This window comes from Drosophila subobscura, chromosome A, assembly GCF_008121235.1.
Source record: "Drosophila subobscura isolate 14011-0131.10 chromosome A, UCBerk_Dsub_1.0, whole genome shotgun sequence".
Taxonomy (NCBI): Eukaryota; Metazoa; Arthropoda; class Insecta; order Diptera; family Drosophilidae; genus Drosophila; species Drosophila subobscura.
The window spans coordinates 6,291,004-6,315,975 of NC_048530.1; the positions used below are offsets into that span (position 1 = coordinate 6,291,004).

The window sequence follows — 24,972 nt, forward strand, 5'->3', positions numbered from 1 at the left end:
TGGCTTTATCGTTTTATTGCCAAATCGTGATTCTGTCTAATTGCAGCAGTAAGCTTTAGTTATTTGCTTATTTCTCTTTTGCTCCTAGTACAGCTCCACCTGGTTATGATGCAATATCGTTTCGGGCTTTGTTGAAGACAAAAACCAATCCACAAGTTGTCTGCTTTGACTGAAAATGGTGCAAAATATGAGTGGGTTGTTGTCTGTAAATGAGGGATCCCTGTACCTGCCCGGTGCATTCAACCTGATTTTCCTGTACATTTTTGTTCTTGCCAGAATCACCCCATCCTAAAATGTTTCTCCTTGCCGTACCCCTGTGTGCTCTTCCGCTTGGAGTGTGTGCTGTGTTCTGGTGATTGTGTTATAAATAAAACTCAATCGTCAAATATTTACCCACTTTGAGAGAATTTATGAGTGCCATTTGTTAAACAATATTGCGAATTAGTTTTATTGTTCTGTCCGCGTCGCTTCGTCGGTCCCCGCTGGCCGTGGAGGGTGGTCGCTGTTTGCCTGATGCCTTATCATCCGACACATGTAATTATTAAAAAAGGCAACTAAGTGAATCGATTGGATCGGCAGACGAACGGGTTTAGCTCTTGACTTTTGTCAGTTGATTAAATGTTTTCCATGCGGCTATTATCACCGCTAAAACGAGGTCGAAAATTCCCAAGTGAGTGGCACCAGGGAGAGCGGCAGAGAGCAGCAGACAGAGAGAGAGAGAGAGAGAGAGAGTGTGAGACTATGGCTAATTAGCTAAGCACACAGCACACAAATGCGATCAGTAAATTTGTTTATGGCTAAAAAACGAATTTAATTAACTGAATCAATACGGCATAAAGCCATCGCGTCGTCGCCGGTCGGCCGGTCGGTCGGTCGGTCGGCGGGGAGTTGAAAGCGGATTATCGCCGGGCCGATGATAAGCGACGATTAAAAGCAAATAGCGATTGTAATCGAAGACGACCCTGCTCCCGTTACCATCCGTTCTTCCCGGAGCCCAGCTCAAAAGCGCCGCTCTCTCAGTCTCCCACAAACCCCACACCCCAAAACCCTACACCCTACACTCTTGACTCTGTCTGATTCGTTTCGGTGCTTCGCTGTTTTCCGAGCCGCTTTCATTCGCCTTTGACCGCGTTCGCGTAATGGCGCAATCGACAACGACGACAGCGGCAACGACAGCTTCGGGGGCCGCGCAGGCGCTGAAAGGCGAGTTCCTGGACCTGGCCCTGGCCTATGCGGACGAGGATGAGGCAGAGTGCGAGCCCAGGCCGGAGCAGAAGTCACTGCTGCCATGCGCGGCTGGAAGGAAGCCCTCGCTGGGCGAGCGGCGTAATGTGGATCTACCATATCTGCGGGTCGTCCATGAGCGGGAACGCGAACGCGAACAGGACGCGGAAGCGACAGCTGACTCGTCGCCCGACCAGTCCTCGCCCTTTGCTCCCGGTCTGCGGCGCAACTCCATATCCATGCCGTCGGGCATTAATGTCCTGGATCTGGAGGCCCTGCGCCTGCGTCATCAAATGCAGGCCCAAGATGCCCTGCACGAGGAAAGTGTGAGTATTTGTTGTGCACATTTTAGTCTCTCAAATTGCTTTGATCATCGTTGCCGTAATTCACATTCGAAGCGAAATCGTTAGGGGCCCCTCTGCGTCCGCTGCCGCTCTTCTCGGCTCTGCGCATGAGTTACACTGAAAAATTCCCCCCCAAAAATAATACCCAAAACGTTAATTGACTCTTAATTATAGTAACTTGGCAAACAAACCACATGTGACAAAACTCGAAATTCAGTTAATGGCAAACACGTTCCAGTGCCATCACATGATGCCAGATGGTCTAGGGTGTTGTACCCCATGCATACCCGAACCCAAAATGCTCGCAAAGAAAGTGCATGCCCTTTCACATGGGTCACTTTTGCCACACTGCCACACTTTTTGGTGCACTTGTTACACTCAAGCGAAGAACAAGATAATTCCCATACCCACAACTTGTCTTTACACAGCTGATTACAAGTTTAGTATGCAAATTATTGCTGGAATGCGGCCAGCGTGATGCACTCCGCACAAATTGAATGATCATACCCGATACTCGTTGAGCACAAAGGTACATATATACCCGGCAAAAGGTATTGAGTGCGCGTGGGTACACATGTTTGTATGTTAATTCTTGATTAGCATCAACTGTGGCTGATTGTGAATACACTGGTACTCATTTGGCTACCACAAATGTAGTGCACACTGCGGTTAATTGAATATCGAATGGCAATCAGTCACTCACTTAAGTGTACGACCAATTGTCTACCGATCTATGGAAGTTCTGCTTTTGGCAGCAGATGCATTCAATGGATCTCCATCTCCTTCTTGCCATTGATGGCACATTCCACTTACTGCAGCGAGCAGCAGGTATTCGAGAGTCTCCATTGTAGCGCGGCTCTGCTTGTTATTTGCATTCAGCGACGCGTTCAGTTTTTGTCCGTGAGAGATTAGGTTTATTTTCGATTTATTTGCACTACAACTGATTGTTAATGTCGGCGGAAGATGAGCAGATTGAAGCGATATATAAGTTACGCTAATTACGGAGGTGTGAATCAGTGGGCCCCCGGACAGGGAGCGGGGGGCACAGCGGACAGCGGACAGGGCGAATAGGCAGGCAGACGGCGGTGCTGCCGTGCCGTTCGTCTCTCTGGCTATCTGGCGTATGAGTGATTTACCAAAACAATCATCAGCAATCCACACACACACACAAACGCATACACACTGCCAGCCAAGACATCAGCTGTTTGCTGTTTACAACTCACCGCCAAAAAATATGCAAGGGTTTTCAAATAGGAAGAGAGCGAGTGAGCGAGAGAGGAGAGTTCTTACGATGGAATTTCCATCTATTTTCGGTGTACTCTCTCCCCTGCAAATTGTCTGAATTGTTCTCCATGCCATTTCCCAGAAAATTGGATTAAAAGTGAAACACAGATAAGTAGAATTTTTTAGCATCTATTTTCGATCAAGAACAAAGACTTAAAATCCGTAAAGATTGCTTACATTCTCCATAATTATATTCCGCCACTCGATCGGTTATCCATGGTGATGCAACATTTGGAACAGCTGAAAACCAGGTCGGAATCCATGTGAAACGGGTATAATCTGGCTACGAAGCGGTTCAGATCGTGTCTCTGGTCTCTGGCCAACCGGTTGCCGAACGATAACGAGAGCGCGCGAGCTCGCGAGCCTCGTCCGGCCGCGTCCGGTCTCCCGTTTGTGGCGAATCTCTGAGCCGCCGACGCCGACACCGCCGCAACACTGCGGGACAGTTATTTATGGCCAGCAGTCACGATTAAAGGCTAAATCCGGCCGACACGGCGCTACACGCTGGAAACACCGCCTGTACGTAACCAATCAGAAAGTGCTGGCCACAATTAATTTACGACTGCCGGGTTAATTCTATCAAAATCAAAATAATTCCCACACGGGCTCCGTATACCCGAGCGATCACGACCGATTCACTCAAGGTGTATTAACTGCAAGGTGGGGCATACAAATTCATGTAAAATAACCAATTCCATAGCTTTTCCTACCAAAATGTTGTCCAAGCAATTACACAAAGAAAGTAGAAAGAATTTGCAAACTGTTATCGTTAGAATTTCACCTTACACGCCACCCAATCAATCCGCTCAACCCGCTCTCTTGCGTTAACAATTCACTCAACGCCCGTATAAAGCGTTGGAGCGTCGGAACGTTGGAGTGCCGGAGAGGGCTGAGCCGGAGTGTGGGTGTCAATAATATTCGCACTCAAACAAAGCGGCGGCTGCTCTCCCAGAAACGCCAGAAAGCAGCGTTGGCAGCACTGGCGAGCGATTAAAACGCATAAATTGAGGCGAGCCCGGGGCCGCAGCACACAATATTCTGGCAAAAGCAATCCGGCAATTATCAGACGGACGGACAACTCCAGAGCATTGACAGCGCGACATCAGTGGGAGGTGCACGGGCACCTCGGCCGTTTACAGTGATAGTGATTGAAAGTGTAATAGAGTTTGAGGCACTAATTGGCCATCGATAAACTGTAGAGCGGGTAGAGAGTGTAGAGGGAGAGTGTGTCGAGTGAGTGGAAGATGTACCCCATTCTGCCCTGAATGCTGCTTAGAAGATCAGAGCCAGAATGAGCTCACCCAATGGCAGTCGCTTCACGCTGTCGAGTGTGCCGACCGAGGAGAGACCACCCGACAAGGATACACATATTGACAAGGATAAGGATATGGAGAAGGCAGGTACTAAGTGTGCTCCGAATAGATTCCTATAGGAATAGAATGTACGAAAACTAGTGCATGAAATGTTCGCAATAGGAACTTGTTGTTTAGTTTTCTTGAGTGCCTTAAGTCGGTGGTAATATAAGAACGGGCTTGATCCGCATGGATCCGCATCGATTTGATTCGAATTCTGCGGGAATCTGCGGTCTTTCCGCCGAATGCACATTGATATCGGGATAACTGGATATCTGTCATCGGTAGACCTTGGCTGTGGGCTCTGTTCTGCGGTGAGCCGCGCAATCATGCTAATTGCATTCACCTCGCCAAACCTCTCGGAACTCGGAATAGTAGGTGCCAAAAGGTACCGCAGTCCCACAGTCTCACACCCCAGGCATGCGTCCCGTACCCCGGTTCACTTCTCCGTTACAATTGTTTGCACTATCAATTCTTATGCGCTTGAATATTAATAAAGTATTATGTAAAAACACCATTAACGGGCTACTTTCAGATAGCGGATGATGCGAATTCCAGCCAGGGAACACCGGCCACTACGCCGTGCGACACCACATTGAATACGCCGGATAAGGGCATGGGCGCTACGACAATTAATTTCGCTGCAACCCCCAACGATGAGGACAGTGACGATGAGTTTGGGAATGCCAAGAAACGGGTTTATCGGTAAGTTGATTATAGCAAGGGAAGGTCTGTAACCCTTAAAAGGGTTAAGAAAGAGAGATGTATTCCCAGAGGAAATGCTCGAGAGAAATGTGCTTTGATCTTAACCGAATTTCATTCATATTCAACTTTGTGGCACGCTCCACGCTCAACATTTTGTGCCACATTCAACCATCGTGATTCATCGGGCAATTAGATTAATTAATTTGAAGGTTCATTGTCTTGTGTCTCTCTCTCTCTCTGGACGAGACAGTAATTCGAATAATTGGTCGAACGACTGGAACGTGCCTTTCCCAGCATTCCGGCAAATAGGGGATTACACAGTGGATTGAAGTGGAGTGGAGTGTCGCTTACAGTTGCGGGCCATTTCCCCGCTAATGCTAATTTGAATGCAATTTGTATTCGATTCTTGATTTAACTCACACCCGCCCACACTCACTGCACCCCAAACAGCGACGAATGCAACGAATGCATTTGGAGGCACTGAAAATGTCTGTCATTATTCCGCATTTGATTGCTGGCTGAAATAACAGTAATTTTCTACATGCGGTTAGAGGGGCGTCACAGTATCTTAACAGAGCAGAAAGCACTGCACTTGAAAGCTACTGTCAGCAACTGTAAGCCGAGCTGGAGCTTTGATCCAGGCAAAAGTTTCGCTCTCTCTCGGACAAAAAAGCACACAAATGAGAGCGGAGAGTGGAGCAATTTAACTGTTTAAGCGCATTACACGGCCAGATACAAGGTGCGACAAGGACAGCGACAGCGAAATCTCCAATCTGACGACAGTCTCCGATCCGATGATAAGTTAATTTGGAGGAAGCTTAAGCCAGACAGGCAGCAGAGCAAAGCAGAGCAGAGCAGAGCAGAGCAACAACCAGAGCAACGGCATTTACACACATTTCCGAGATTTCATTTATGTATGTGTTACGGGGGAACAGTAGAGGTCAACACAATAGAAGTTGCTTAAGTTAATTGAAGCTAAATATATTTAAGGGTTTAGTTTGTCTCTTTATATTTCAAAACTTAAACATAAAGATCCAGTCGCAAAGATTTCAAAACAAATATGGGAACAACAGGAAGCTCTAGCCATCATATAGCACCACTCCAGGAAACGCAGAAAAAATATGTTTGATACTCCACTGTGGCTGATATCCTGTCGGCATCTACTCCATTGAGCGTCACTGTAGCGGCACAAGTTGCGACAAGTGGCACAAGTGCCACAGCTGTGTCGTCGTGCCTACTATAACTGTAGCTGTACGAGTATCTGTATGTTAATGGCTCGCAATGATAGATATGAACGGACCTTCCTCCGCTCAGTTGATGATCGTGATTAGCCGTGATAACAACGCGCGAGGAATATCCGTATCCACATAGTGAGATCCCAACCGATCTATATCTGAAAAGTACAAAATATCTGTCTGTTCGAGCCGCGTTTTAATAGCAGTGTTTATGAGCCCCGCCAGGGTCTCGTCCCGCTTATCGCCGACAGTATTTTGAATTGTAAATAAATCAAACAAATACATACTCTAGTCGCACTTCAAGTATATACATATAATTATTATTATTATATGTATGTACATACATACATATGTAGACTCGTTTGGGGTATCAGCAGCGTAGCTTCGTGTGCCAGTTTCGGTCGGGGGTTTCCAGATTTATTTGCCACAGAGATTTGCATACCCACTTCCCCACCGATCCACAAAAGTTGTGCTACACATACTAAATACATAAATATATGTGAGGCCCTTGGCCCATTGAGAGAGTGCGAGTGGGAGTGCGAGTGCGAGTGTGATGTGCTCCTCGTTGTCAGGAATGTTTTTCTGTTGTCTTCCGGCTCAAGTGCGCCTCAAGATGTTGACTGGCGTGGAGCACCGATAAGGGCGATAAGCTCTTGATCATCGCTATCGAGTGAATGGGCGTGGTTGGTGGGCTTTGGTTGTGGGACATCCATCCTCGAATCATCATCGAGCGTCATGTTGGGTTGGGTGTGTTGGCATATCTGATCGGGCGTTGTGTGACATGCGGCCATCTGTGGCGCTCATCAGCTGACATCGGATGTATATATGGCGGCTATATGGGGCTTTCCTTATCGGGATCGTAAATGATTTTTGGGCATTATCTACTCCCCGTCATATATCACACAGACAACAACCTCTCTCTCTCTGTCCGACTGACTGACTGTGTTCTGGTTACCCTTGCAGCGATCGCTTTCGCAACCGGAGACGTGCCTCGATCGCCCCGCTGCCGGCCCTGCGACTCAACAGCAAAGAGATGTTGGCCAGCGATTTCGATACCCACAGCCTGGCCAGCAACCAGGCCTCGATAACGAGCGTCAACTCTCTGGCCAGCTTGTTGCGCGAAAAGATGCAGGTGAGTGAGGGCGGAGATTCCCAATTGCAGATTGATCTCAACTCGAATCATCTCTCTTCGCGTTTAGGCCTTTCCCCAGCTAATACGCAAGAAGAAGCGGGAGACTAAGGACTACAAAATCAAGATATTCGTCATCATTATGTTCTTCATCATTATATTTCTGGTAAGCTATATTCAGACATATAATAAATTGCTCCCCATAGACACAAACATAACGAGAGGGGACGTGTGAGACGTATAAATATAACGCGTATAAATATATTTATATGCGTTGATTGATAATAATTCGATATTCACACAAATATTTATCAATAAGTTGTTGATATTGACATGAGATATTGACGAGTTGCAAGGAGGGAAGGCGGATGTGATTCGAAACACCCAATTACTCGGACTTATTTTAAATGAAATAAAGAAGAAAATCGTGTCTTATTGTGTTGCTTTTCAAATGCTCCGCAGATCTCGTCTGCCCTTAATTGTCGAATATTTTGTCTGCTTTTGGGCTGTAAATCAAATATTTAACCAAGCGGTTCCACTGTCAGTTGCGGCTTTCTTTAGTTAATCACGAATGACTCTTCGTGCCACATTTAATTACTATATTTTATATGTATGTACATTTAGTCACTCGAAACAATCAGCCTCGTTGATCTTATGCTTCAAAGCATAAACAGGGCGCATGACTAAAGATCGCTGACTGAAGATGATTAATCAATGCTGCTGTCTAAAGTCTAGACTTTGGAATCGAAAGACAAAGTTCCATTATGCCATTTATGGTAAATAAGTACTACACATACATAGTACTTAAGATAATCACTTGAGAGAATCATCCTCATCATCATCATCATCAAGATCCCTTCAACCAAGTAATGCCAAATAAGTCGAAGCCGATTGCATCTTAATGGGATCCAAAGATCGCTCATTGATTTGTTTGTTGTCAACTTATCAACCGTTTAGCATTACAAATCTGCCATCAACAATTCAAACAAAATTAGTTCACTGATTAAATAGTTGTCGAGACACATTCTCCTCCCTCTGATCTCTCTCTAACTGCCTCTTTCTCTTAAAGATTGGCTATGCGTACATTGCGTACCACCAGCAGGTGCTGACGAAGAGCTACTTCCAGAAGATCAAGTTCAATTCGGTGGATCGCATCTTTCGCATACTGAACCAGGATGACAAGGAGGTGATATCGGGGCAGCTGGGTGTGACCCTGGGCAGCGATTCGGCGCCGTTTCACTGCCTGGAGGAGCAGCGGCGCTCGGACGGCAGCGTCTGCATCGAGTGGAACGGCGTGGCGCGTCTCCACATGAACTTCGAGGACAAGGGCGTCTTTCGGTGCTACACGTTGCAGTGGCAGGCGCTGACGCCCGGCCTCCTGCCCACCGACTGCTACGAGCTGAAGCGGGACAACGGGCTGTGGTTCGGCGGTGGCATCACCAAGGGCCAGGAGTGGTCCCTCAGCTACGCCAACTTTGACTTCATGCCGTATGCCAGCGGGGACAGCAAGGTGCACCAGTTCGGGAATGGGGTGAAGCGCTACTTCATCAACTCCATCGGGGTGGCCATGCAGGTGAGCGAGCGAACGCCGCTGCAGTTGGGCATCAATCGGACGGAGAACCAGTTCTGCCTGCGGGCGGCCAACGATGACTTCACGTTCGTCAATCGGCTGACGGCGCTGCCGCAGCTGGACTACAAGATCTGCACCACGGAGGACATGCGCAGCCTGCACATGCTGATGACGCAGCAGAGCCTGTGGGACGGCCTGAAGGAGCAGGACATTCAGGTGCTGCACTCGCTGCTGGAGGAGCCCGTGTGGCGCATACCCAATCAGGATCTGCCCGACTCCCTCAACGAGACGGTCATCTGCGACTACTCGGAGAGCGCCATTGCCATGGGCCTCGGCCACATCGTGATCAACGAGTTCTGGCAGGAGAATATCGGGGACTTCACCGTGGACCGAGCGCGCTTTCCCACGCTCAAGGACACCATCGATGTGCTGCATCGGCGCGGCTTCAAGGTGGTCTTCACCATCCAGCCCTTCATCAGCACGGACAGCGTGAACTTCAAGGACGCGGTGCGCCGCAAGCTGCTGATCTACGAGCGCCACTCGGAGCGCAGCATCCCGGCGCTCACCCGCTACAAGAGCTGCTCCAGCGCCGGCGTTCTGGACATCACCAACAACGCCTCGGTGCCGTGGCTGCTCGAGAAGCTGCAACGCCTCAAGGACGAGTATGGCGTGAAGAGCTTCTACCTGGATCTGGGCACCGGCTACAATTTGCCGCACTACTACCAATGCCGCCAGCCGCTCGACAATCCGGACATGTACGCCCGCATGCTGACCGCCAGCCTGGAGGGTGAGGGCCTGATGGCCGTCTCCACGGCCAGCGTGGTGCCCAAGCCGCCAATTTTCCTCAGCACTCCGCCGGCGAATGCCACCTGGGAGGGACTGCGCGAGACTCTGGCTGCCGTCCTCAACTACGGCGTCATTGGCTATCCGTTCGTTCTGCCGGGGGCCATTGGCGGGGACTATCTGCTGGAGCGGTCGCTCACCAAAATGGTCACGTTCTACTCGCTCGGCCAGCCGCCGCTGCCCGATCCGGAGCTCTTCATACGCTGGCTGCAGCTGGCCACCTTCCTGCCGGCAATGCAGTTCAGCCATTTGCCCAGCGAGTATCGCAGCGATCTGATCACACGCGTCGCCCAGGAGATGAAGGAGGTGCGCCAGACGGTGGTGATTGCCCTGCTCAAGAAGTACCTCAGTCCGTCGATGAACGAGGGCCTGCCCCTGGTGCGGCCGCTCTGGATGATGGACCCCCATGATCCCGCCTGCCTCATTGTCAGCGATGAGTTCTCCGTCGGTGAGGAGCTGATTGTGGCGCCCATTCTAGACGCGGGTCGTGAAGAGCGCGAGGGTGAGTTGGTCAGCCCATTATCCTAGAAGTCTGCCTCTATATTTGTCCGACTCTCTTTCCTTAGTGTACCTGCCGCAGGGTGTGTGGAAGGATGGCATCGATGGATCCCTGCGCAAGGGCAGCCGCTGGATGCACGGCTATCGGGTGCCCAAGGACAAGATCGCCTACTTCCGCAAGATGCCCGACAATACGCGCTTCTAGTGGTCCTTAATCGTCATCGTCATCGTAATCGTAGTCCCTTTTCCATGTGATATGAACCGAGAGAACTCTGGCAACTTCCCGCATATGACTATCGTCTATCGTCTGCGTATATCGATAGCTTATATAGGTCTATAGATCATTAAGAACTACTCCTAAATTATATTTTATTTCCTTTTTTTTTTTGTTTTGCTTGTGTGTGTATCATAAGTTAAGTACATCCGTAATATATTGCCCGATGCCCGAGAGCGCAAAAGTATTTGCCATTCTATCGATATTTGTATCGTTGATCGAAAGATTCCCTCGATAGACGGACTGGCTGGCACGGACAGACGCGATAATGGTCGATTTCTACCGACCTTCAAAATGCTTACTCGCTAAATAAATATGTTGTAATGTTTCCCGTTTCGGTCTATTAGATAGCAATAAATATCCTTCGTGTTCACGATCACTCCCTGGCACTGGGGCGGCACTCGGGCAGTGATGCCTCGCAGGGCTCCGCTTCCGGGGGCCGTGTCAGGAGGCCGCACTGATTGTCGGCCACGACAACATCGTGCTGATCGAGGCACACAATCGAGCGACGACGCTGCGGCATTGGGCTGCCCGGCTGGCGGCAGGTGAGCGGACAGAACTGCCACGGACCCGGCCACCAGTGGGCCGGACACTGCTGCTCCGAACAGGAGCGCGTCTGGCGCAGCGGCCGCTTGTTCTTGGCATGCGTCCAGCACGGCAACTTGTCGACAAGCACTGCAACAAATGGAGAATGGAGAATCATGAAACAAATAGTGATGGAATTAGTAGGCCTCCCTACCCTTTCCATTCTCCTGGCAAATGGGCTCACGATGCTGGACACCGCCACCGCAGCTGGCCGAGCACAGGGTCCAGTTGCTCAGGCGCCACAGATACTGTCGTCCAGCGCTGACATTGAACGGTGGCAGCGTGAACTCGAAGTAGATGCCAGCATTGCTCTCGTTACCCCGAACGATCGCCTGTGGATTACGAACAGAAAATGATTAAAATTAGCCCTGCTCCCCCACTCTCTCTCCGTCACTTACATAAACCGATATGGAATGCTGGATGGGCTGAGGTATTTTGATGGTCTCCTGCTCGTCAATGCGATCGTAGAGGCTCTCGGCGCCGGCGATCTCGAATTCACCGGGCATGGAGATCAGGCTGTCGCCGTTCAGGTAGAACTTGTCCGGACTCTGGGACCGTCCGATGGCGAGGAAGTGGGGCGAATTGGCCTGCTCCCTGATGAGAATGTGTCGTGCGCGTGACGGTATGCTGACAATCTCCACGTAGGCACCATCCTTGGCGCTGAAGGGCTCCTCGTAGGTGTCCCTCACCGGTTTGCACTGATCGCCAGCACCGCCGCAGACACCGCAACGATCGTCCTGCATGTCCGAGTCAACGATCCAATCGCAACCAACTTTCTGGATGAAATGCTCGTTTAATTGATCGGGGTTTGAAGCAGGGTTTGGATATGGTAAGTAGCGCTACGCGACGGACGAAGCGGGATCGATCGTCGCTTACCTTACCTTGCAGATGCCATCGATGCACATGTTGTTCGTTCCCAGTGTGCAGGGCGTCCCATCCAGCACCGTCTCGCCCCAGTTGGCGATGATTGTGTCGTCCACATCGCTGCAAAACAGTCGACAGGGATTGTCTGCGGAAACAGATGAAAGCGATTAACGATCGAGATCGTTCTAAATCCCCTTTCCAGCTCCCATCTTACTCTTGTCGAAGAAGGGCAGCCACTTGTAGGTCGCTCCCTGGTAGCTCACATTGTCGTAGCGGGCGCACTGCTGGGCACGGAAGCTCGGCTCCTGCTCGGGACAGAGCCGCTTGCGGCAGATCTTGTACCGCTTGCGCTCCCCAATGCAGAAGACGCCGCCGTTGGCCGGCACCGGGGAGTCACATTCGCGCTGTTGCGTGGAAACGCCACCGCCGCAGCTGCGCGAGCATTCGCTCCACTCGCTCCAGTTACCCCAGCCACCGTTGACGGCCGCCAGCTCCTCGCGGCGCACACACTTGCCGTTCTGGCACCACTTGTTCCGCCCGCAGCTGGTGCCCGGCGCCGTGGGCCGCATATTGGTCACGCACTCGCCGTTCACGCGACACCACAGCGTCGAGCAGAACTCGTGCGGGGCGGAGCAGGCGCCCACCTCGCTATCGGTGGTCAGGTTGAACTGCATCCGGCATTGGCCGCGTGCATTGTACCTCGCTCCAGGCAGCTCGCCCGTATAGTTGTACTCGTCCAGCGGCGTTGGCGGATCGTCTAGGCACTCGCCCAGGCCCTGGCTGCAAAAGCAAAGAAACCAACTCAAAGTACACGGAGGATGGGGAACGTGAGCGACTCTACTTACTCGAGGAAATGCGTTATGTACTTGCGGCTGCAGTTCGACCAGCAAACCTGCAGCGTGTCCGCTCCAAAGGTGGGCGTCATGATGTGCACAATGGGCCCCACCCGGGGATGGCAGCCAATCTTGGCCGTGTCATGGAACATGCCAAAGCTGGAAGGAAGATTTGGTTTTGATCGCGTGAAGCCAATGTCTAATACAATGTTGTAAGCAACTCTTCCTCCTCCCCCTACTACCCAGTCTCCCCAGTGCCAGTCCCACTACAAAACCTGATTATTAGAATAATAGTGGAATCAGAGCAAAACGTTTGCATAAATTGAACCAATCAAGGGAGACATGTAGTGTCTCTCTCCACAGATACAACAGTGGGAAGTGGCGGCAACAATGAAAACCAAAACAAACCGTGCCACCGGCCAGTAGCCGACAGTACCGCCTGTTGTTGTTTCCAGCCCATTGACGGGGGATTCCAGGCGGGATTCCAACACTTATACAATCATCGAACCGCTTCCATCGATTCATCTATTCATTCGAGACGTGAAGCAAATAGATAGCTGAATACTCTTTTATCTCTAATCTGAATATTCTCCGTATTTTCTGGGGTATTTTATGGGGCAACACAACAATTCTTTGATCAGTTTTTCTTGCATGGAAACCCATGTATCCATCTGCTATAAGGGTATGCAGCAATCAGATCATTTCAAGGCAGAGGAAACAAAAGGGTAGCAGACAACTGGGAACTGGATGACGATTGAGCTGCGGGCGGGCTGGGCTGGGCTTAGCTTAGCTTTTGCGACTGTTCCGACTTGTGTTCGGGTTGAGTCAATCGCGGACGGTGATCACGCTAGACTGACTGACGGGCACTTGGCTGCGCTTATAAGGTGTTTTACAACAAATCCACTTGGCACGAACACCGAATCTGTATCTGACTGTGAATGTGAATATGTGTGCTTAAACCAGATAAGCACCAAACGAAACCGGACAGCGACACTGCCCCACCACCAACACGAGACAAGACGAGAGACGCGACAGCGGCACAACAGCGTTGCCCCCACGAGTGTGTGTGGAATCACAGTGAATCACTTTAGGTACAACTTATTCCACACTCAAAGTTCAATTGGAAATCACGGAAAATGTGAATCAACGTAATAGCTAATGACCGACCGGAAACTCAAAGGTTTCAAAGTCCTTAAAGTTCTCTGGTTGTACATACATATCTCTGAATGTGTTTCCTTTAACCGAGGGGTGCTGCTGTACGTAAGAAGTGACTGAGGCTGAACAAACAGTGATTGGGTGCCACTCATCCCTGGCACTCTACGCTACTCCGATGATTGCCGCCTGATTTGTGTCTCTGTCGCTGACGTTGCGCCTCGAGACTAATTGAGTTTGAATTGAGAAGGAAGCAAGGGGGGTGGGGTAGCAGCAGTAGCAACAGCAACAGCAACAGCAACAGTGACTGCAACTGCGACTGCGACTGTTACTGGCACCGGCAACACTGTGGGCGTGAGCAACGCAGGCGATCATTGTCACAACACACACGCAGGTGTCAAAGCATCCGTCGTGTTCACTTAGCTGCTGCTGCTTCTGGCATTCTATACCCTTTCAGTGGGTATATTTAATTTGAATAATGGCTTAGGAGCACCAGAGAACTACATCTATGCGGGAAGTACACTTTTTCTGGCAATGTTTGTGTGCAAACCAAACAGAACGCTGTTGAGAGCTTTAAAGGGTATCTGCAGCTTTGACTTGCACACATTGGCCATTGCTTCTGGTTGCATTTCCGTTTCGGCCTGCGGCGGCCTGGCTGCGATTCATTCATTAAACGAATTGGGCTGCCCATAAATCTGCGGGTCTGGGGATCGATGCGTTGGCCGCTGGATCCGTTGCGCCATTGACCAAATGTCTGGCACGGCAGGTGGCACGACCATGCCGACGACTACCGGTCTGGCTTGGACTGGTCTGTGGTCGTGTGGTCTGGACTTACTTGTGCCCCAGTTCGTGGGTGATCGTGTGGGCCAGCATGATGCCATTGTCCTCGTTGACGCTGCACGACTGCTTTGGCTTGCACATCCCTCCAACGTTGGCCAGGCCCAGGGTCCTGCATGGAGAATGGAACACATGAAGAGCTTCGGCTCCAGCTGGATGTGCATCTGTGTGCCACACTTACATGCAATTGTTGGCGCAAATATTCTTACGCGTGATCAGAATGGCCACATCGTGATGGTGCGGATCCTTTTCGCTTCCTTTGTTCAGCTTATGCTGCCAGCTGTGGGTGGAAACAAACAGAATCAATTGCAGCTTGCCCCTCTCTGAGGATCGATCAAGTTTACCTGCAAAATCGATCGAGATTCTTTTGGGCATTCTGTGTGAGATTTAGCTGCTGCTGCGACTCCTCCTCGTCCAGCCGTATGATGCGCACCACCACAATCTCAATGGAGTTGCCGATGCTGGGATCCTTGTACAGCGCCGAAACCATATTCATGATTGTCAGCAGATAGCCGTTGAGGTCCTTGTGGAAGGCCGTCATTGTGGCATCGGCCACAATCAGCGTCTCCACATGCCTGGGGCTGCTTATGGAGCGCTTCTGCTTGTGTCCCTGTCCCTGACTCTGACTCTGACCCTCTTCCTGTCCCTGGGGGTGCGTCTCGTACTTGAATTTCGTGTGCGGTTGCTGGTGGTGGCGATGGCGACGATGCTGACGGCGATGCAGCTGCTGCCCCCGATGCCTGTTCCCCTGCCCCTGATCGTGCCCGTGATGATGGTGACGACGACGTATCTGTCGTCCGCCTTGGATCTTCACCTTGCCCCTCGCCTGCCATTCCAAGCGGGTCTCCATGCGGCGTCTGGGCTCTCGCGTGCCACAATTGCTAATCCCTGAGCCTGCAACAGCTCCTCCTCCTCCTCCTCCGCCTCCTCCTCCTGTCCTTTTGCGATTGTTTCGCTTTCTGCCAGCCTGTTGTTTCGGCTTCACGGACGATCGCTGGAACAGCACATGCGGATGTCCGTGCTCCGGATGCGGCTCATGCTGCTTGGAGGGCTCAATGAAGTACTCATTGCTGGCCGTCCGGATGTGCCCGACCTAACGGAACAGAACAGAAACCCAATAGAGGGGAGGCCAGACAAAAGAAATTGATTCGATCTACTCACCAGCCCCGAGCAGGTGGAGATGGCTACATTGGTCGATGGCTGGCCACGCACCTTCCCGTGAAAGTGGCAGTTCAGGTGCTTCTCGGATAGGGACGAGCGGGTGCGCAGGTCCCGACGGTGTCGCTCCACCACCAGCTGTGGGGCCAGGAAATAGCTGTGGGGTCTGCAATCAAAGGGATTAAATCAAACTATGGATAATTCGATGCTGCCGAGAATGCTTACATGAGCTCCAGGTGCAGCGTCTCATTGCGCAGTGGCAGCTGCAAATGCAGCACAGCTTCCTCCTGTTCCTCCTGATCCACCAGGCTCCGTCGCTGTCGATGCCGACGATGATCCCGATCGTGAGCGTATGCCAGGGAGTGCGTCATGAAGGCGCCGTCGGGGTATACGCGTCGTGGCACCACCAGCTCCCCCTCACCCGCCATCAGCTCGTCCGTGTGGAGGCCAAAGAGTGTGGGACGGGGACTGGGACTGGGACTGATCCTTGTGATTGATTCTTCAATTAGGGATCCGTGATGATGATCTGCCTCTGCCTCCAGGACCAGCCACAGAAAGAGCAGCGTGGTCAGGCCAAGGCTCGGCATCCTTGTGCGTCGTGCGTTGTGCGTCGCCTGTTGGTAGGCGGCTCCTTTCGCTCTCTGAAGTCTCCTCCTTAAAGCCCTTAGCCGTTGTCCAGGCGGTGTCTCAGCAGCATGGCAGCGATCGCATTATACGCCCGCGTAGCCTCAGGCGAGTCTGGTGTCCAGGGCGATCCACAGGATTCAAGGCGAACTCTCTGCAATGGAAATGTATGCATACAGACACTGATTAGGGTAAGAAGCGCGTGGTCAATGTGTAGATACTTCTAATGTGATCGGAGCTCCCTCTCTACCGAGTCCCGAGACATGCGGCAGCGCCCCTCGTTCATGCTCTGGAAATTGCCTCACCTTCTACACCAATACGGCATGGGGAATGGGACGGATAGATGCCATAAGAAAGAGACTTCCAGATCATAAATAAAGGGTGATTTGCTCTTTGGCTTTTAGCAAACACTTTCGAGACAATGGGTGGGGGGAGCGCTCCCCCCCGCCTCAAATGGTCAGAAAGACAAGACACGGGCAATAAAATTAAGCAAATATTCGAGAGGGGCGGCGCCTTCAAAGGCCACTTCAAGCATCAGCAAAAATAGAAATAGAAACAGCAAAAGAAAGACAGAAATAGAGAGAGCGAGAGGGCAACAACAGTAACAGTAACACAAAAGAGAGACTCTAAGAGTGACAGCAAGACAAAGAAGTGCCCAAAGGCCGAAGCTTTAAATATCCTTCCATCGAATCTCAATTAATTATTCATCTTTGTTTGCGTTTTCCACGAAATTAAAGCGTGGGGCAACTACTACAGTATTCAGTGGTCTGCTGCGGCAGGTCCCGTTTCCGAAATATTAATGGAAAAAAAAGATGAATGAAAAGAATGAAAAAGAGAAAGATTTCACTTATTCGAGCAAATATTGCCTAAGTTAGTTAGAGATTCCCATAATGTTGATCATAGATACTGATGGGACACGAACTGACTTTTGTAACCATCGGTGCTGTCATTCTATTTGTTAGATTTTCGTTTAAATTGCATTCTCTACCATTCTGTGTTCTATAATCTTAGCTCAAAGGATGGATAAATCGAAATACCCACCACTGCAAAAGGGTATTTCCCCGAAAAGAGACACAGCAGCAGCAGCAGCAGCACTCCACATGTCTCAGTCTGTCTGTTCCATAATTATCGAAGCAGCAACAAAACGACAACTTAATTATTCAAGCGATTGAAGCAGTCAATGGCGGATCGGCTCTTATCACGATCACGATTTGTAATTTATGATAAATGTTGGCAATTCCATTAATAAAATTAAACAAAAGCTCATTAGCTTCGAACGCGGACTTTTTGCGAACTGGGAAAAGTTGAAGCAGAGAGAATTAATCCCAAAAAAGGGGAAAGAAGGTTGCATTACAGATGATTCTCTTTGAGGGAAGATGTGGGCAACCAGGAGCCACAGTACCACAGGAAAGGAGAAGCCAAAGAACCGACTTGGGGACTTAGAGAATTAAGCAAAATGCGATGGAACTCCATTCTGTAGTGGCTTCTTTCTGTAAGTGGACCAAAACTATGCGAAAGTCAAAAATCTCTCCAAACGCAGGCGGGAGGAAAGAGTATACGCTGACAACGCCAATGACCTTGGCGATGGCGCCTGCGGCACAGGTGCCGTTTCCCCAAAAACCCCCCTCCCAAATGGCCATAATAACGATGATCGTAAAATATCTTGGACATTCAAAAATTCCCATTCGCACCCGAAACCCGATTCAGTCCGGTGACCGTTCCTCTATTCCCATTGCCCATTTCCATTTCCATTCTCATTCCTGTTTCTGTTTCAGTATTTATTCTGCGAACAGAATTGAATTTCAATTCGCGGCAAGACTTGAAAGAGTTACCCAGCAGAGGTAGAAATTAGCAAGCGCCACATGATCATCAGACCGATCTATGTCTGTATGTCTGTGTGTCTTTCTGTCGGTCTGTCTGCCTCATTATGCTGCAGTGCCTCCTCCTGGGATGGCGGGGCCAGGCGCCACTTTTAATTATCAATCAATCAATCAATCAATCACAGCCGCCGCCGAAGCCGTCGCCTGACGGCTCCCTCCATCAAATGAATGTCAGCCAATGATTGCAGCGCCGCCTGCAGACTGTCTCCCTCTGCATCTTTCCGTTCCGTTCCGTTCCGTTCCACTTCTCTGCATCTCTCTATTAACTGCTCTCCTCCTTCGACTTGCATTGCCATTCCCTTTGTCTTTGTCCGCATTCGTTGATCGATGATCAATTCGATTCATTCGTTTTGCATCACTGGCACTGCCAGGAAGAGGAACGGGAGAGAGCTTTGGCCCCATGGGGATACCATTAACGCACTTTTCTTACTCTTTACTCCATCAATTGCTTATTTCTTTTAGTTCAGTTTAGTCCTAATTGTCCTGTTCGGCTGTGGCTTAAGTGTGAGTCCGATAGTAATCGACTCCGTTTGATGACTCATTTAATATCGATGGTGCACACAAAATGCCTGTTTGCCAGTAAATACCTTATCCAGCTTTGCCGCTTCGCTGATTGGATTCATCTTCACACATGACAGACGATTTCCGAATTAAGTTCGTGAATGTGTCAACTTTTTGGTGGGGATTAAAGATCGCTGCAGCCGTACCTCGTCTCAATCGATCATTGGAATTCGTCGGAATTCAGTCTCGTCTCCCCACACACGCTCTGGAATGATCTCATTTATGCGATTCCTGACTTTGTTTTTGGGGGGATGGTCTCACGCGTGTTTCCTTCATTTGGGGAACCAATTGGGGAACCTCCCCGTCCGCCTATACCACAAAACGTGTCCACATTTTCGCGTTGGCGTATTTTTTGTTTCGTTTCTTTTGGTCGATTTGTCACCTTTGGATTTTTGGTCATCCATGGGATCCATCGATCATCGGATTGCTTTTCGGTGATGAATATTTTATGCCAATCAAAGGCTAAATTAAGATCCGATCCGAGCAGACAGACGAACGACTTCTCCTCCTCCTCTTTCCTTCCACATCCAAATCCACATATCCATATCCGTAGAAAATCATCAAAAAACAACCAAAACCCTCTTCTGGCTGCAAACGGGCAAATTTCCGATTTCACTTTGTCTCTCTAGCCAAAAGGCAAAAGCAATTTGTACGCCCACCAGACCTTATGCCCCAATGTTCCATGCTCCATTCCCATGCCCAGACTGGGCACAGACCCGACTTGTTCAGACCAGGCCAAAGCAGAGCAGAGCAGAGCAGGGGCAGGCCTCTTGGCTGGTGGCTCTAGCTCCCTCCATTCATACTTCATACGAGTATGAGTATGTTGCCCCATTCATGCGACGCGTTGCCTGTAGTTTCATTCAGAAACACACACTCGCTAGCAGTCGCAGTCGCAGTCGCAGTAGCGGTAGCAGCAGTCGGACTGGCACTCGCTGTCACCCATACGAATGAATATACCCATGGGCACATGGAGCTGGATCCACGAGCGTTCGATTGAGTTTTGTATACCCTTCCGTTCAGATATATCAGGCTAGTCTTTTGACCACTTTTGATCCCTGTGCTGAAGGGAATGTGCATTGAGATCGCTAAAACATTCAGCTCCAAGGTAATGTCGTTTGATATCTGAGTCCCAAGAGTCTTAGTTCACTTTACTTCACTATTTTATATATCTAAAGATCAGTGTTCGCTCTTTATTATATATATTTGTTTAACGATAAATCTTTAAGGGAATGGAAGTCTTCGGTCCTGAGATGTTTTTCATTTTCTGTCTTGTTTTTTTTATCACGGTTTTTTTCATGAATGAAATGAAACTTTTCACGTAAATCGACGACGCTTCGCTTGGCTCTGTCTTTGGCCACGATTTAGAGTTGGGTTGGGTTTGGTCCCTGTCTATGTCTCTGTCTCTGTTTCTGGCTCTGGCTCCGTCTCCATTTCCATCTCCATTTCCAATTCCGGCCCCCGCAACCCATTCAATATACCAGGCGTAGTATCTCTGTATCTGTATCTGTGTATCTCTGTATCTGGTGTTTGGGGGCTGCCTGCTGCCGCTGTCTCGCGGGGCACATATTTTAATTTCTTTAGCTTCGGTCGCTGCGTCGTCTCAAGAGACATGTGGGCCGAAAATGTATTTTTATGGCAGGCAGCGTCGTCGTTCGATTTATTATTTCATTTGTGTTATTACCGAGTAATATTCACATACACTAAGAGCTACATGTATACAAAATATACAGCCAGATACAGATACAGATACAGATGTGTGCCCATAGAGAAGGGGGGGATCGGATCTCTTTGGCTCCCACGTATGGAGGAAGTGCTTCGCTTCCCCATTTCCCATTGACGAAGGCTCGGGATTTATCGGGAATGTTCTCCAATGGATCGGACCATCATTTAATGTGACTTTGTTTATTCTGACACATGCACGCAACATTGTTGTTGTTTTTTATTGTTTTAATGTGCGGTTTGTTTTTTTTTACCGTTTTTGGGAGTTGCTTGTGGCGTGTGTTTTAGGTTTTTTTGCGGAGATAAATTTGGTTTTTTGTAGCTCTTGTCTCGAGAGCTGAGATGGCACAGGAAATTAGCCATATCCATATGAGCATATATCCATAGGTACATGCATACATATATGTATACATATGTACATAAATATATGCATATACAGAAGCAGTAAAAAAGAATAGCAAAAACTCATTTGAAAGCAGAGAAGCGTCAAGTCAAAGGGAAGGCAGACCGATGTGATAAGATATGGGGAGATCTGTTGGGGACTGCGTGAAACTGTGGCATGATATGATATGGTTGGGCGTAAATAACAAATAACAAAACTTTGCAAATGCTGCATGCTAAAGGAGTGTATCTGAATATCGTGTCAATAAGAATTAGCTTCGGAGCATCTGAGGATACAGATTTGTATTTCCTTTGAACACTTTTGAAAAATCTTAGTCTGTTTTATACTGACAACTCTGGAATATTAAAAACTTTTCTTAAGTGATGATTACTATGGTCCGTCTGTGGATCTATAGATTTCCTGAGTAGCTGCATATTCCTTATCAAATCTATCCTTTAAAGCAGTTGTATGTAAGTATAACTCCTGGGTTCCAAACAGATATCGGGTGGAATGTGCCAAAATCCATGATCTTATCGATACCCGCCTGCCACAAGGTAAATCAGTGATGCTGCTGCTGCCACTCACCGAATCCACAAAATCCAAATCCGAATTCGAGCCCCGAGATTCCGAATCCAATTCCGAATGCGGCGTTGCTGTAGATGAAGCCCAGCCCGCAAATATTTTAACCGCAAACAAAGCCGACAACGGACGACGACCAGTCGGCGACAAAGCAGAGAGAAAGAGAGACACACAGCCACGACGATGGAGACGACGACGGCGACGACGATGATAATGATGTCAGGTAGGAGTACAGAATGCTCTCTGTTGACGGCTTTTGGGGTTTCAGTTTCAGTTTCGGTCTCGAGCTTCTGTTACTCTTTCACAACACAACAACGAAATACAGACGGGGGGCTGGCCTGACGGGGGCGTTACGTCGTAGGCTATTTCACAATTCAAATAAAAGCAGAAATTAGATTTCGGCGCCACTCATCTTCGCATTTTCTTCGCTCAAACACACACACAGGCACACACAAAAAAAAACACCAAAACCATGAAAAAAAGGAAACGCTTTACGTAGTTTAAAAAATTACAATCGCCGCGGATTACGGATCACACAAATCACAGATCACGGATTAGGCATATGACAATAGATCTCGGATCGGATCTCGTTCACGTACCGAGCACAGAGTCGGCGCAACGGATGGGCAACGATGGGTTTTTGTTTTGTTTTGTTTTTGGGAGAGCCTCAGCCGCCGATCGGACTCAGACTAAGTGAAAATTGCAAAGCGCCGCTGGTTTTATTTGAAGGAAAGCATACTACCAGGGTACACCTACACAAGGTACGGCCGCCCGGCGCTTCAGTGGCCTAAGTTCTCTGCCAGCCCTTCTCCTCGAAACAAAAAAAGACACAGCCCTGGCATTTGGAGCACCGGCATAAGCTTATAGAAAACATTTTGTTACCACGCCCGTAATATAATAATGAATTGTGCACATGCTCAGGTGCAAACTTACAAAAAATCTAGGAACTGGTAACTTTTGGCACCGTTAAAAGAGGACTCGTCTGAGCTGTCCCTACCTGTATGATAATTTTACCATGCATACTACCACACGAAACTGGGGGGAGCAGCCCGGTGTCGCTGGAGAGCAGACCAAGCCCCAGCCAGAGCCGAGCAATCGCAAACGAGAGCCGAACACCAGTTTTTTGTCTCTAGCGCGGTGCTGCCGGCAGCTCAGTCGGCGCACAGATCGACGGAGCTGCTGTCTGTGTGACCCCCAACGCCGGCCAAAGGAAATGCTGCGCTGCCACTGCCACTGCTGCTGCTGCAGCGCTGCTGACAGTGACCCTGTGGTGTAGTTGACCACTACAGTAGGCTCCCTGACATATGGATGCAAACGGAAAAGAAAGTGCTCGGGACAGTCGGTATCTTTGCTGTGTTTGCATTCGTCTCCTTGCAAAAAACAAAACAAAAACATCGACTGCGGCCACCTCCTCCTTCCATGCACTGGATGAGCAAGGGTGTCTTTGGAGAGGTGAAGATTTCTGCTCTTCCGAGTAACCAATTTGTTTTGGGACACCCGAAAAATGTGCGACGATCGTGACAGAGCTCTGCGCTCTCTGCAAATGTGTCACCCTATGCAAATACACTTTGGGCAATCATCACCTTTCGGCACTCTCTCACCGAGTCCCTCTCACCCATCTTTCTTTCACACTCGTTCGCTGTTCGTTGATTTAAACGGAGTGCTTTTCCAATTGTCCGCCAATTGACAGCGTTCACTGTACCATGCGTTCTCCAGTTATGGGGTTAGGGGGACTCTGTGGATGTGCGCCATATAATTATAATCATATCATGCATATCTGCTTTATGACGACGATCCGCAGAAATGGTTGCCAGCCGCCAGTCACCTCCTGCCTCTTCATCCTCCTCCGCTGTCGACGCTGAGGGCGAGCGCTCCCATCAAGGACACCGTTAAATGCTGGTCACTGCCTACTGCCACAAAAAGGGGAGTAAATTGCTTAAAATTATCACATACTAAAGATGCCGGGGGAGCAGGTCTGCGCCTGGTGCCCCATCACGGAGGAGACAAATCACATTATTAGCCGCCGCCAGGGCCAGCGCCGGCGTCGTGCTGTCCATCGTGCGTCGTGTTGTTGCACGTTATTTTTAAAATTTTCGTTCGGCCCCCGTTTGATTTTAGGCGCCAAGCCGCTGTTGCCGGCGTTTGGCTGCAAATTGTGGCGACACGTCTGGAGCGTGGCAGCAACAGAAGCAGCAAACACACACACATACACAGACACAATACGATAGTGCTAAAGAGAAAAAACTCTATCGCACACAAACACACCTGAGCGGCGGGGGCAGCGAGGCCAGAGAGAGGAGGGAGAGACAAAAGCCGAGATACAAGATAAGAGACAGCCAACAGGCGCCCAGACGGCCGACGCCGGTGACGACGACGACGACGACGACGCCAACGATGAAGACGCAGCATCACATCGCCTCGCATCGCCAATGCCCCGATGCCAAGAGATATCAGGCACGTCTCAATCATTCAGGGCCGGGCCGGGTCGGGTCGGATGGGATAGGATCGCATCAGATTAGAACGGGACAGAAGGGTCTGAGGTCTGGCGCTCTGTTGCTCAATTAACAATGAAAAGTCGGTCTGCTACGTCATAATATATTTTTATCTGATTACCTGGCAGCGATACTCTGGCGGTAGAGGTGGGCGCGTGTGTGTGAACACACCAGATGGATACGCGCTCTCCAGATTACCGGATTTATCTAGAAAGAGCCACAATGATCCTTTGACGAGGGCAGCTCGTGTCACGCACTCGCCTCTAGTGGAGTGGCCCAAGCCGAGACAGTGGCGCCGTTTGCCAGGGACGGCTCCCCACAGAATCGTGCGTTAGTCTGTCCAGACATGGTAGATGGCGGCTCCAAACGACTTCCAGCCATTGTGGTTATTGCTGTTGTAATTTTTCGCGTGACTCTCATGTCAAGATTTGATCTTACTTGTGGCATCGGCGTTGGCGGCAGGCCGCCGGCCGCCGGCGGTTGGGCCGCAGTTACCGTCGCATCAATGTGACGCCGCCAAATGTGTCCCTGGCGCCGGTAGGTTTGCCAAATTAGCCATCTAATCTTTGAATCTGCCCATTTTGTTTACTCATGAAGTATTTACACTAATTAAGCCTTTATTTAAATTTGTTTTTTGCTGCAGAACTCGTGTTTTCACTTTCTATTTTTGTGTGTTCGAAACAGGTGGCGCCATCATCGATTCTTATTTGAATTTCGACACAAAAACGTTTACATGGGAATGGTCATTCGAAGTAAACAAAACTCGAACAGCTGTTAACTGCCGCGTTGCCAATTACTTGAAAAAAGAAGGGTCGCCAGAAAAACATAATACATTAAATGAAGTTATA

General features: G+C 49.5%; 2 protein-coding genes across 5 annotated transcripts; one reads left to right on the forward strand and one right to left on the reverse strand.

The window, feature by feature from the left end:
- Positions 1–846: 846 nt before the first annotated feature.
- Positions 847–10,786, forward strand: LOC117891022 (myogenesis-regulating glycosidase). 3 transcript variants are annotated; one of them, XM_034796188.1, is made up of 6 exons: positions 847–1,550; positions 4,740–4,909; positions 7,108–7,276; positions 7,344–7,439; positions 8,343–10,188; positions 10,253–10,786. In XM_034796188.1, the coding sequence occupies exons 1-6, from the start codon at positions 1,140–1,142 to the stop codon at positions 10,387–10,389; spliced, it is 2,829 nt and encodes a 942-aa protein (XP_034652079.1). In that variant the 5' UTR covers positions 847–1,139; the 3' UTR covers positions 10,390–10,786. The 3 variants fall into 3 exon arrangements, with proteins under 3 accessions (XP_034652079.1, XP_034652087.1, XP_034652095.1); XM_034796196.1 differs by lacking the exon at positions 847–1,550 and adding an exon at positions 3,892–4,248 and having other exon boundaries at positions 10,253–10,389; XM_034796204.1 differs by lacking the exons at positions 847–1,550; positions 4,740–4,909 and adding an exon at positions 6,259–6,406 and having other exon boundaries at positions 10,253–10,389.
- A 27-nt stretch (positions 10,787–10,813) lies between these two features.
- LOC117891007 (A disintegrin and metalloproteinase with thrombospondin motifs 7) lies at positions 10,814–22,310 on the reverse strand. Of its 2 annotated transcripts, XM_034796168.1 has the most exons (12): positions 21,639–22,310; positions 16,113–16,665; positions 15,891–16,053; positions 15,074–15,822; positions 14,911–15,009; positions 14,728–14,841; positions 12,753–12,899; positions 12,122–12,687; positions 11,925–12,052; positions 11,442–11,819; positions 11,198–11,375; positions 10,814–11,133 (listed from the first exon to the last, which is right to left on the reverse strand). In XM_034796168.1, exons 2-12 carry the CDS (start codon positions 16,472–16,474, stop codon positions 10,835–10,837), a joined length of 3,183 nt encoding a protein of 1,060 aa, XP_034652059.1. In that variant the 5' UTR covers positions 16,475–16,665; positions 21,639–22,310; the 3' UTR covers positions 10,814–10,834. The 2 variants fall into 2 exon arrangements, with proteins under 2 accessions (XP_034652059.1, XP_034652066.1); XM_034796175.1 differs by lacking the exons at positions 10,814–11,133; positions 11,198–11,375 and having other exon boundaries at positions 11,598–11,815.
- Positions 22,311–24,972: the final 2,662 nt, after the last annotated feature.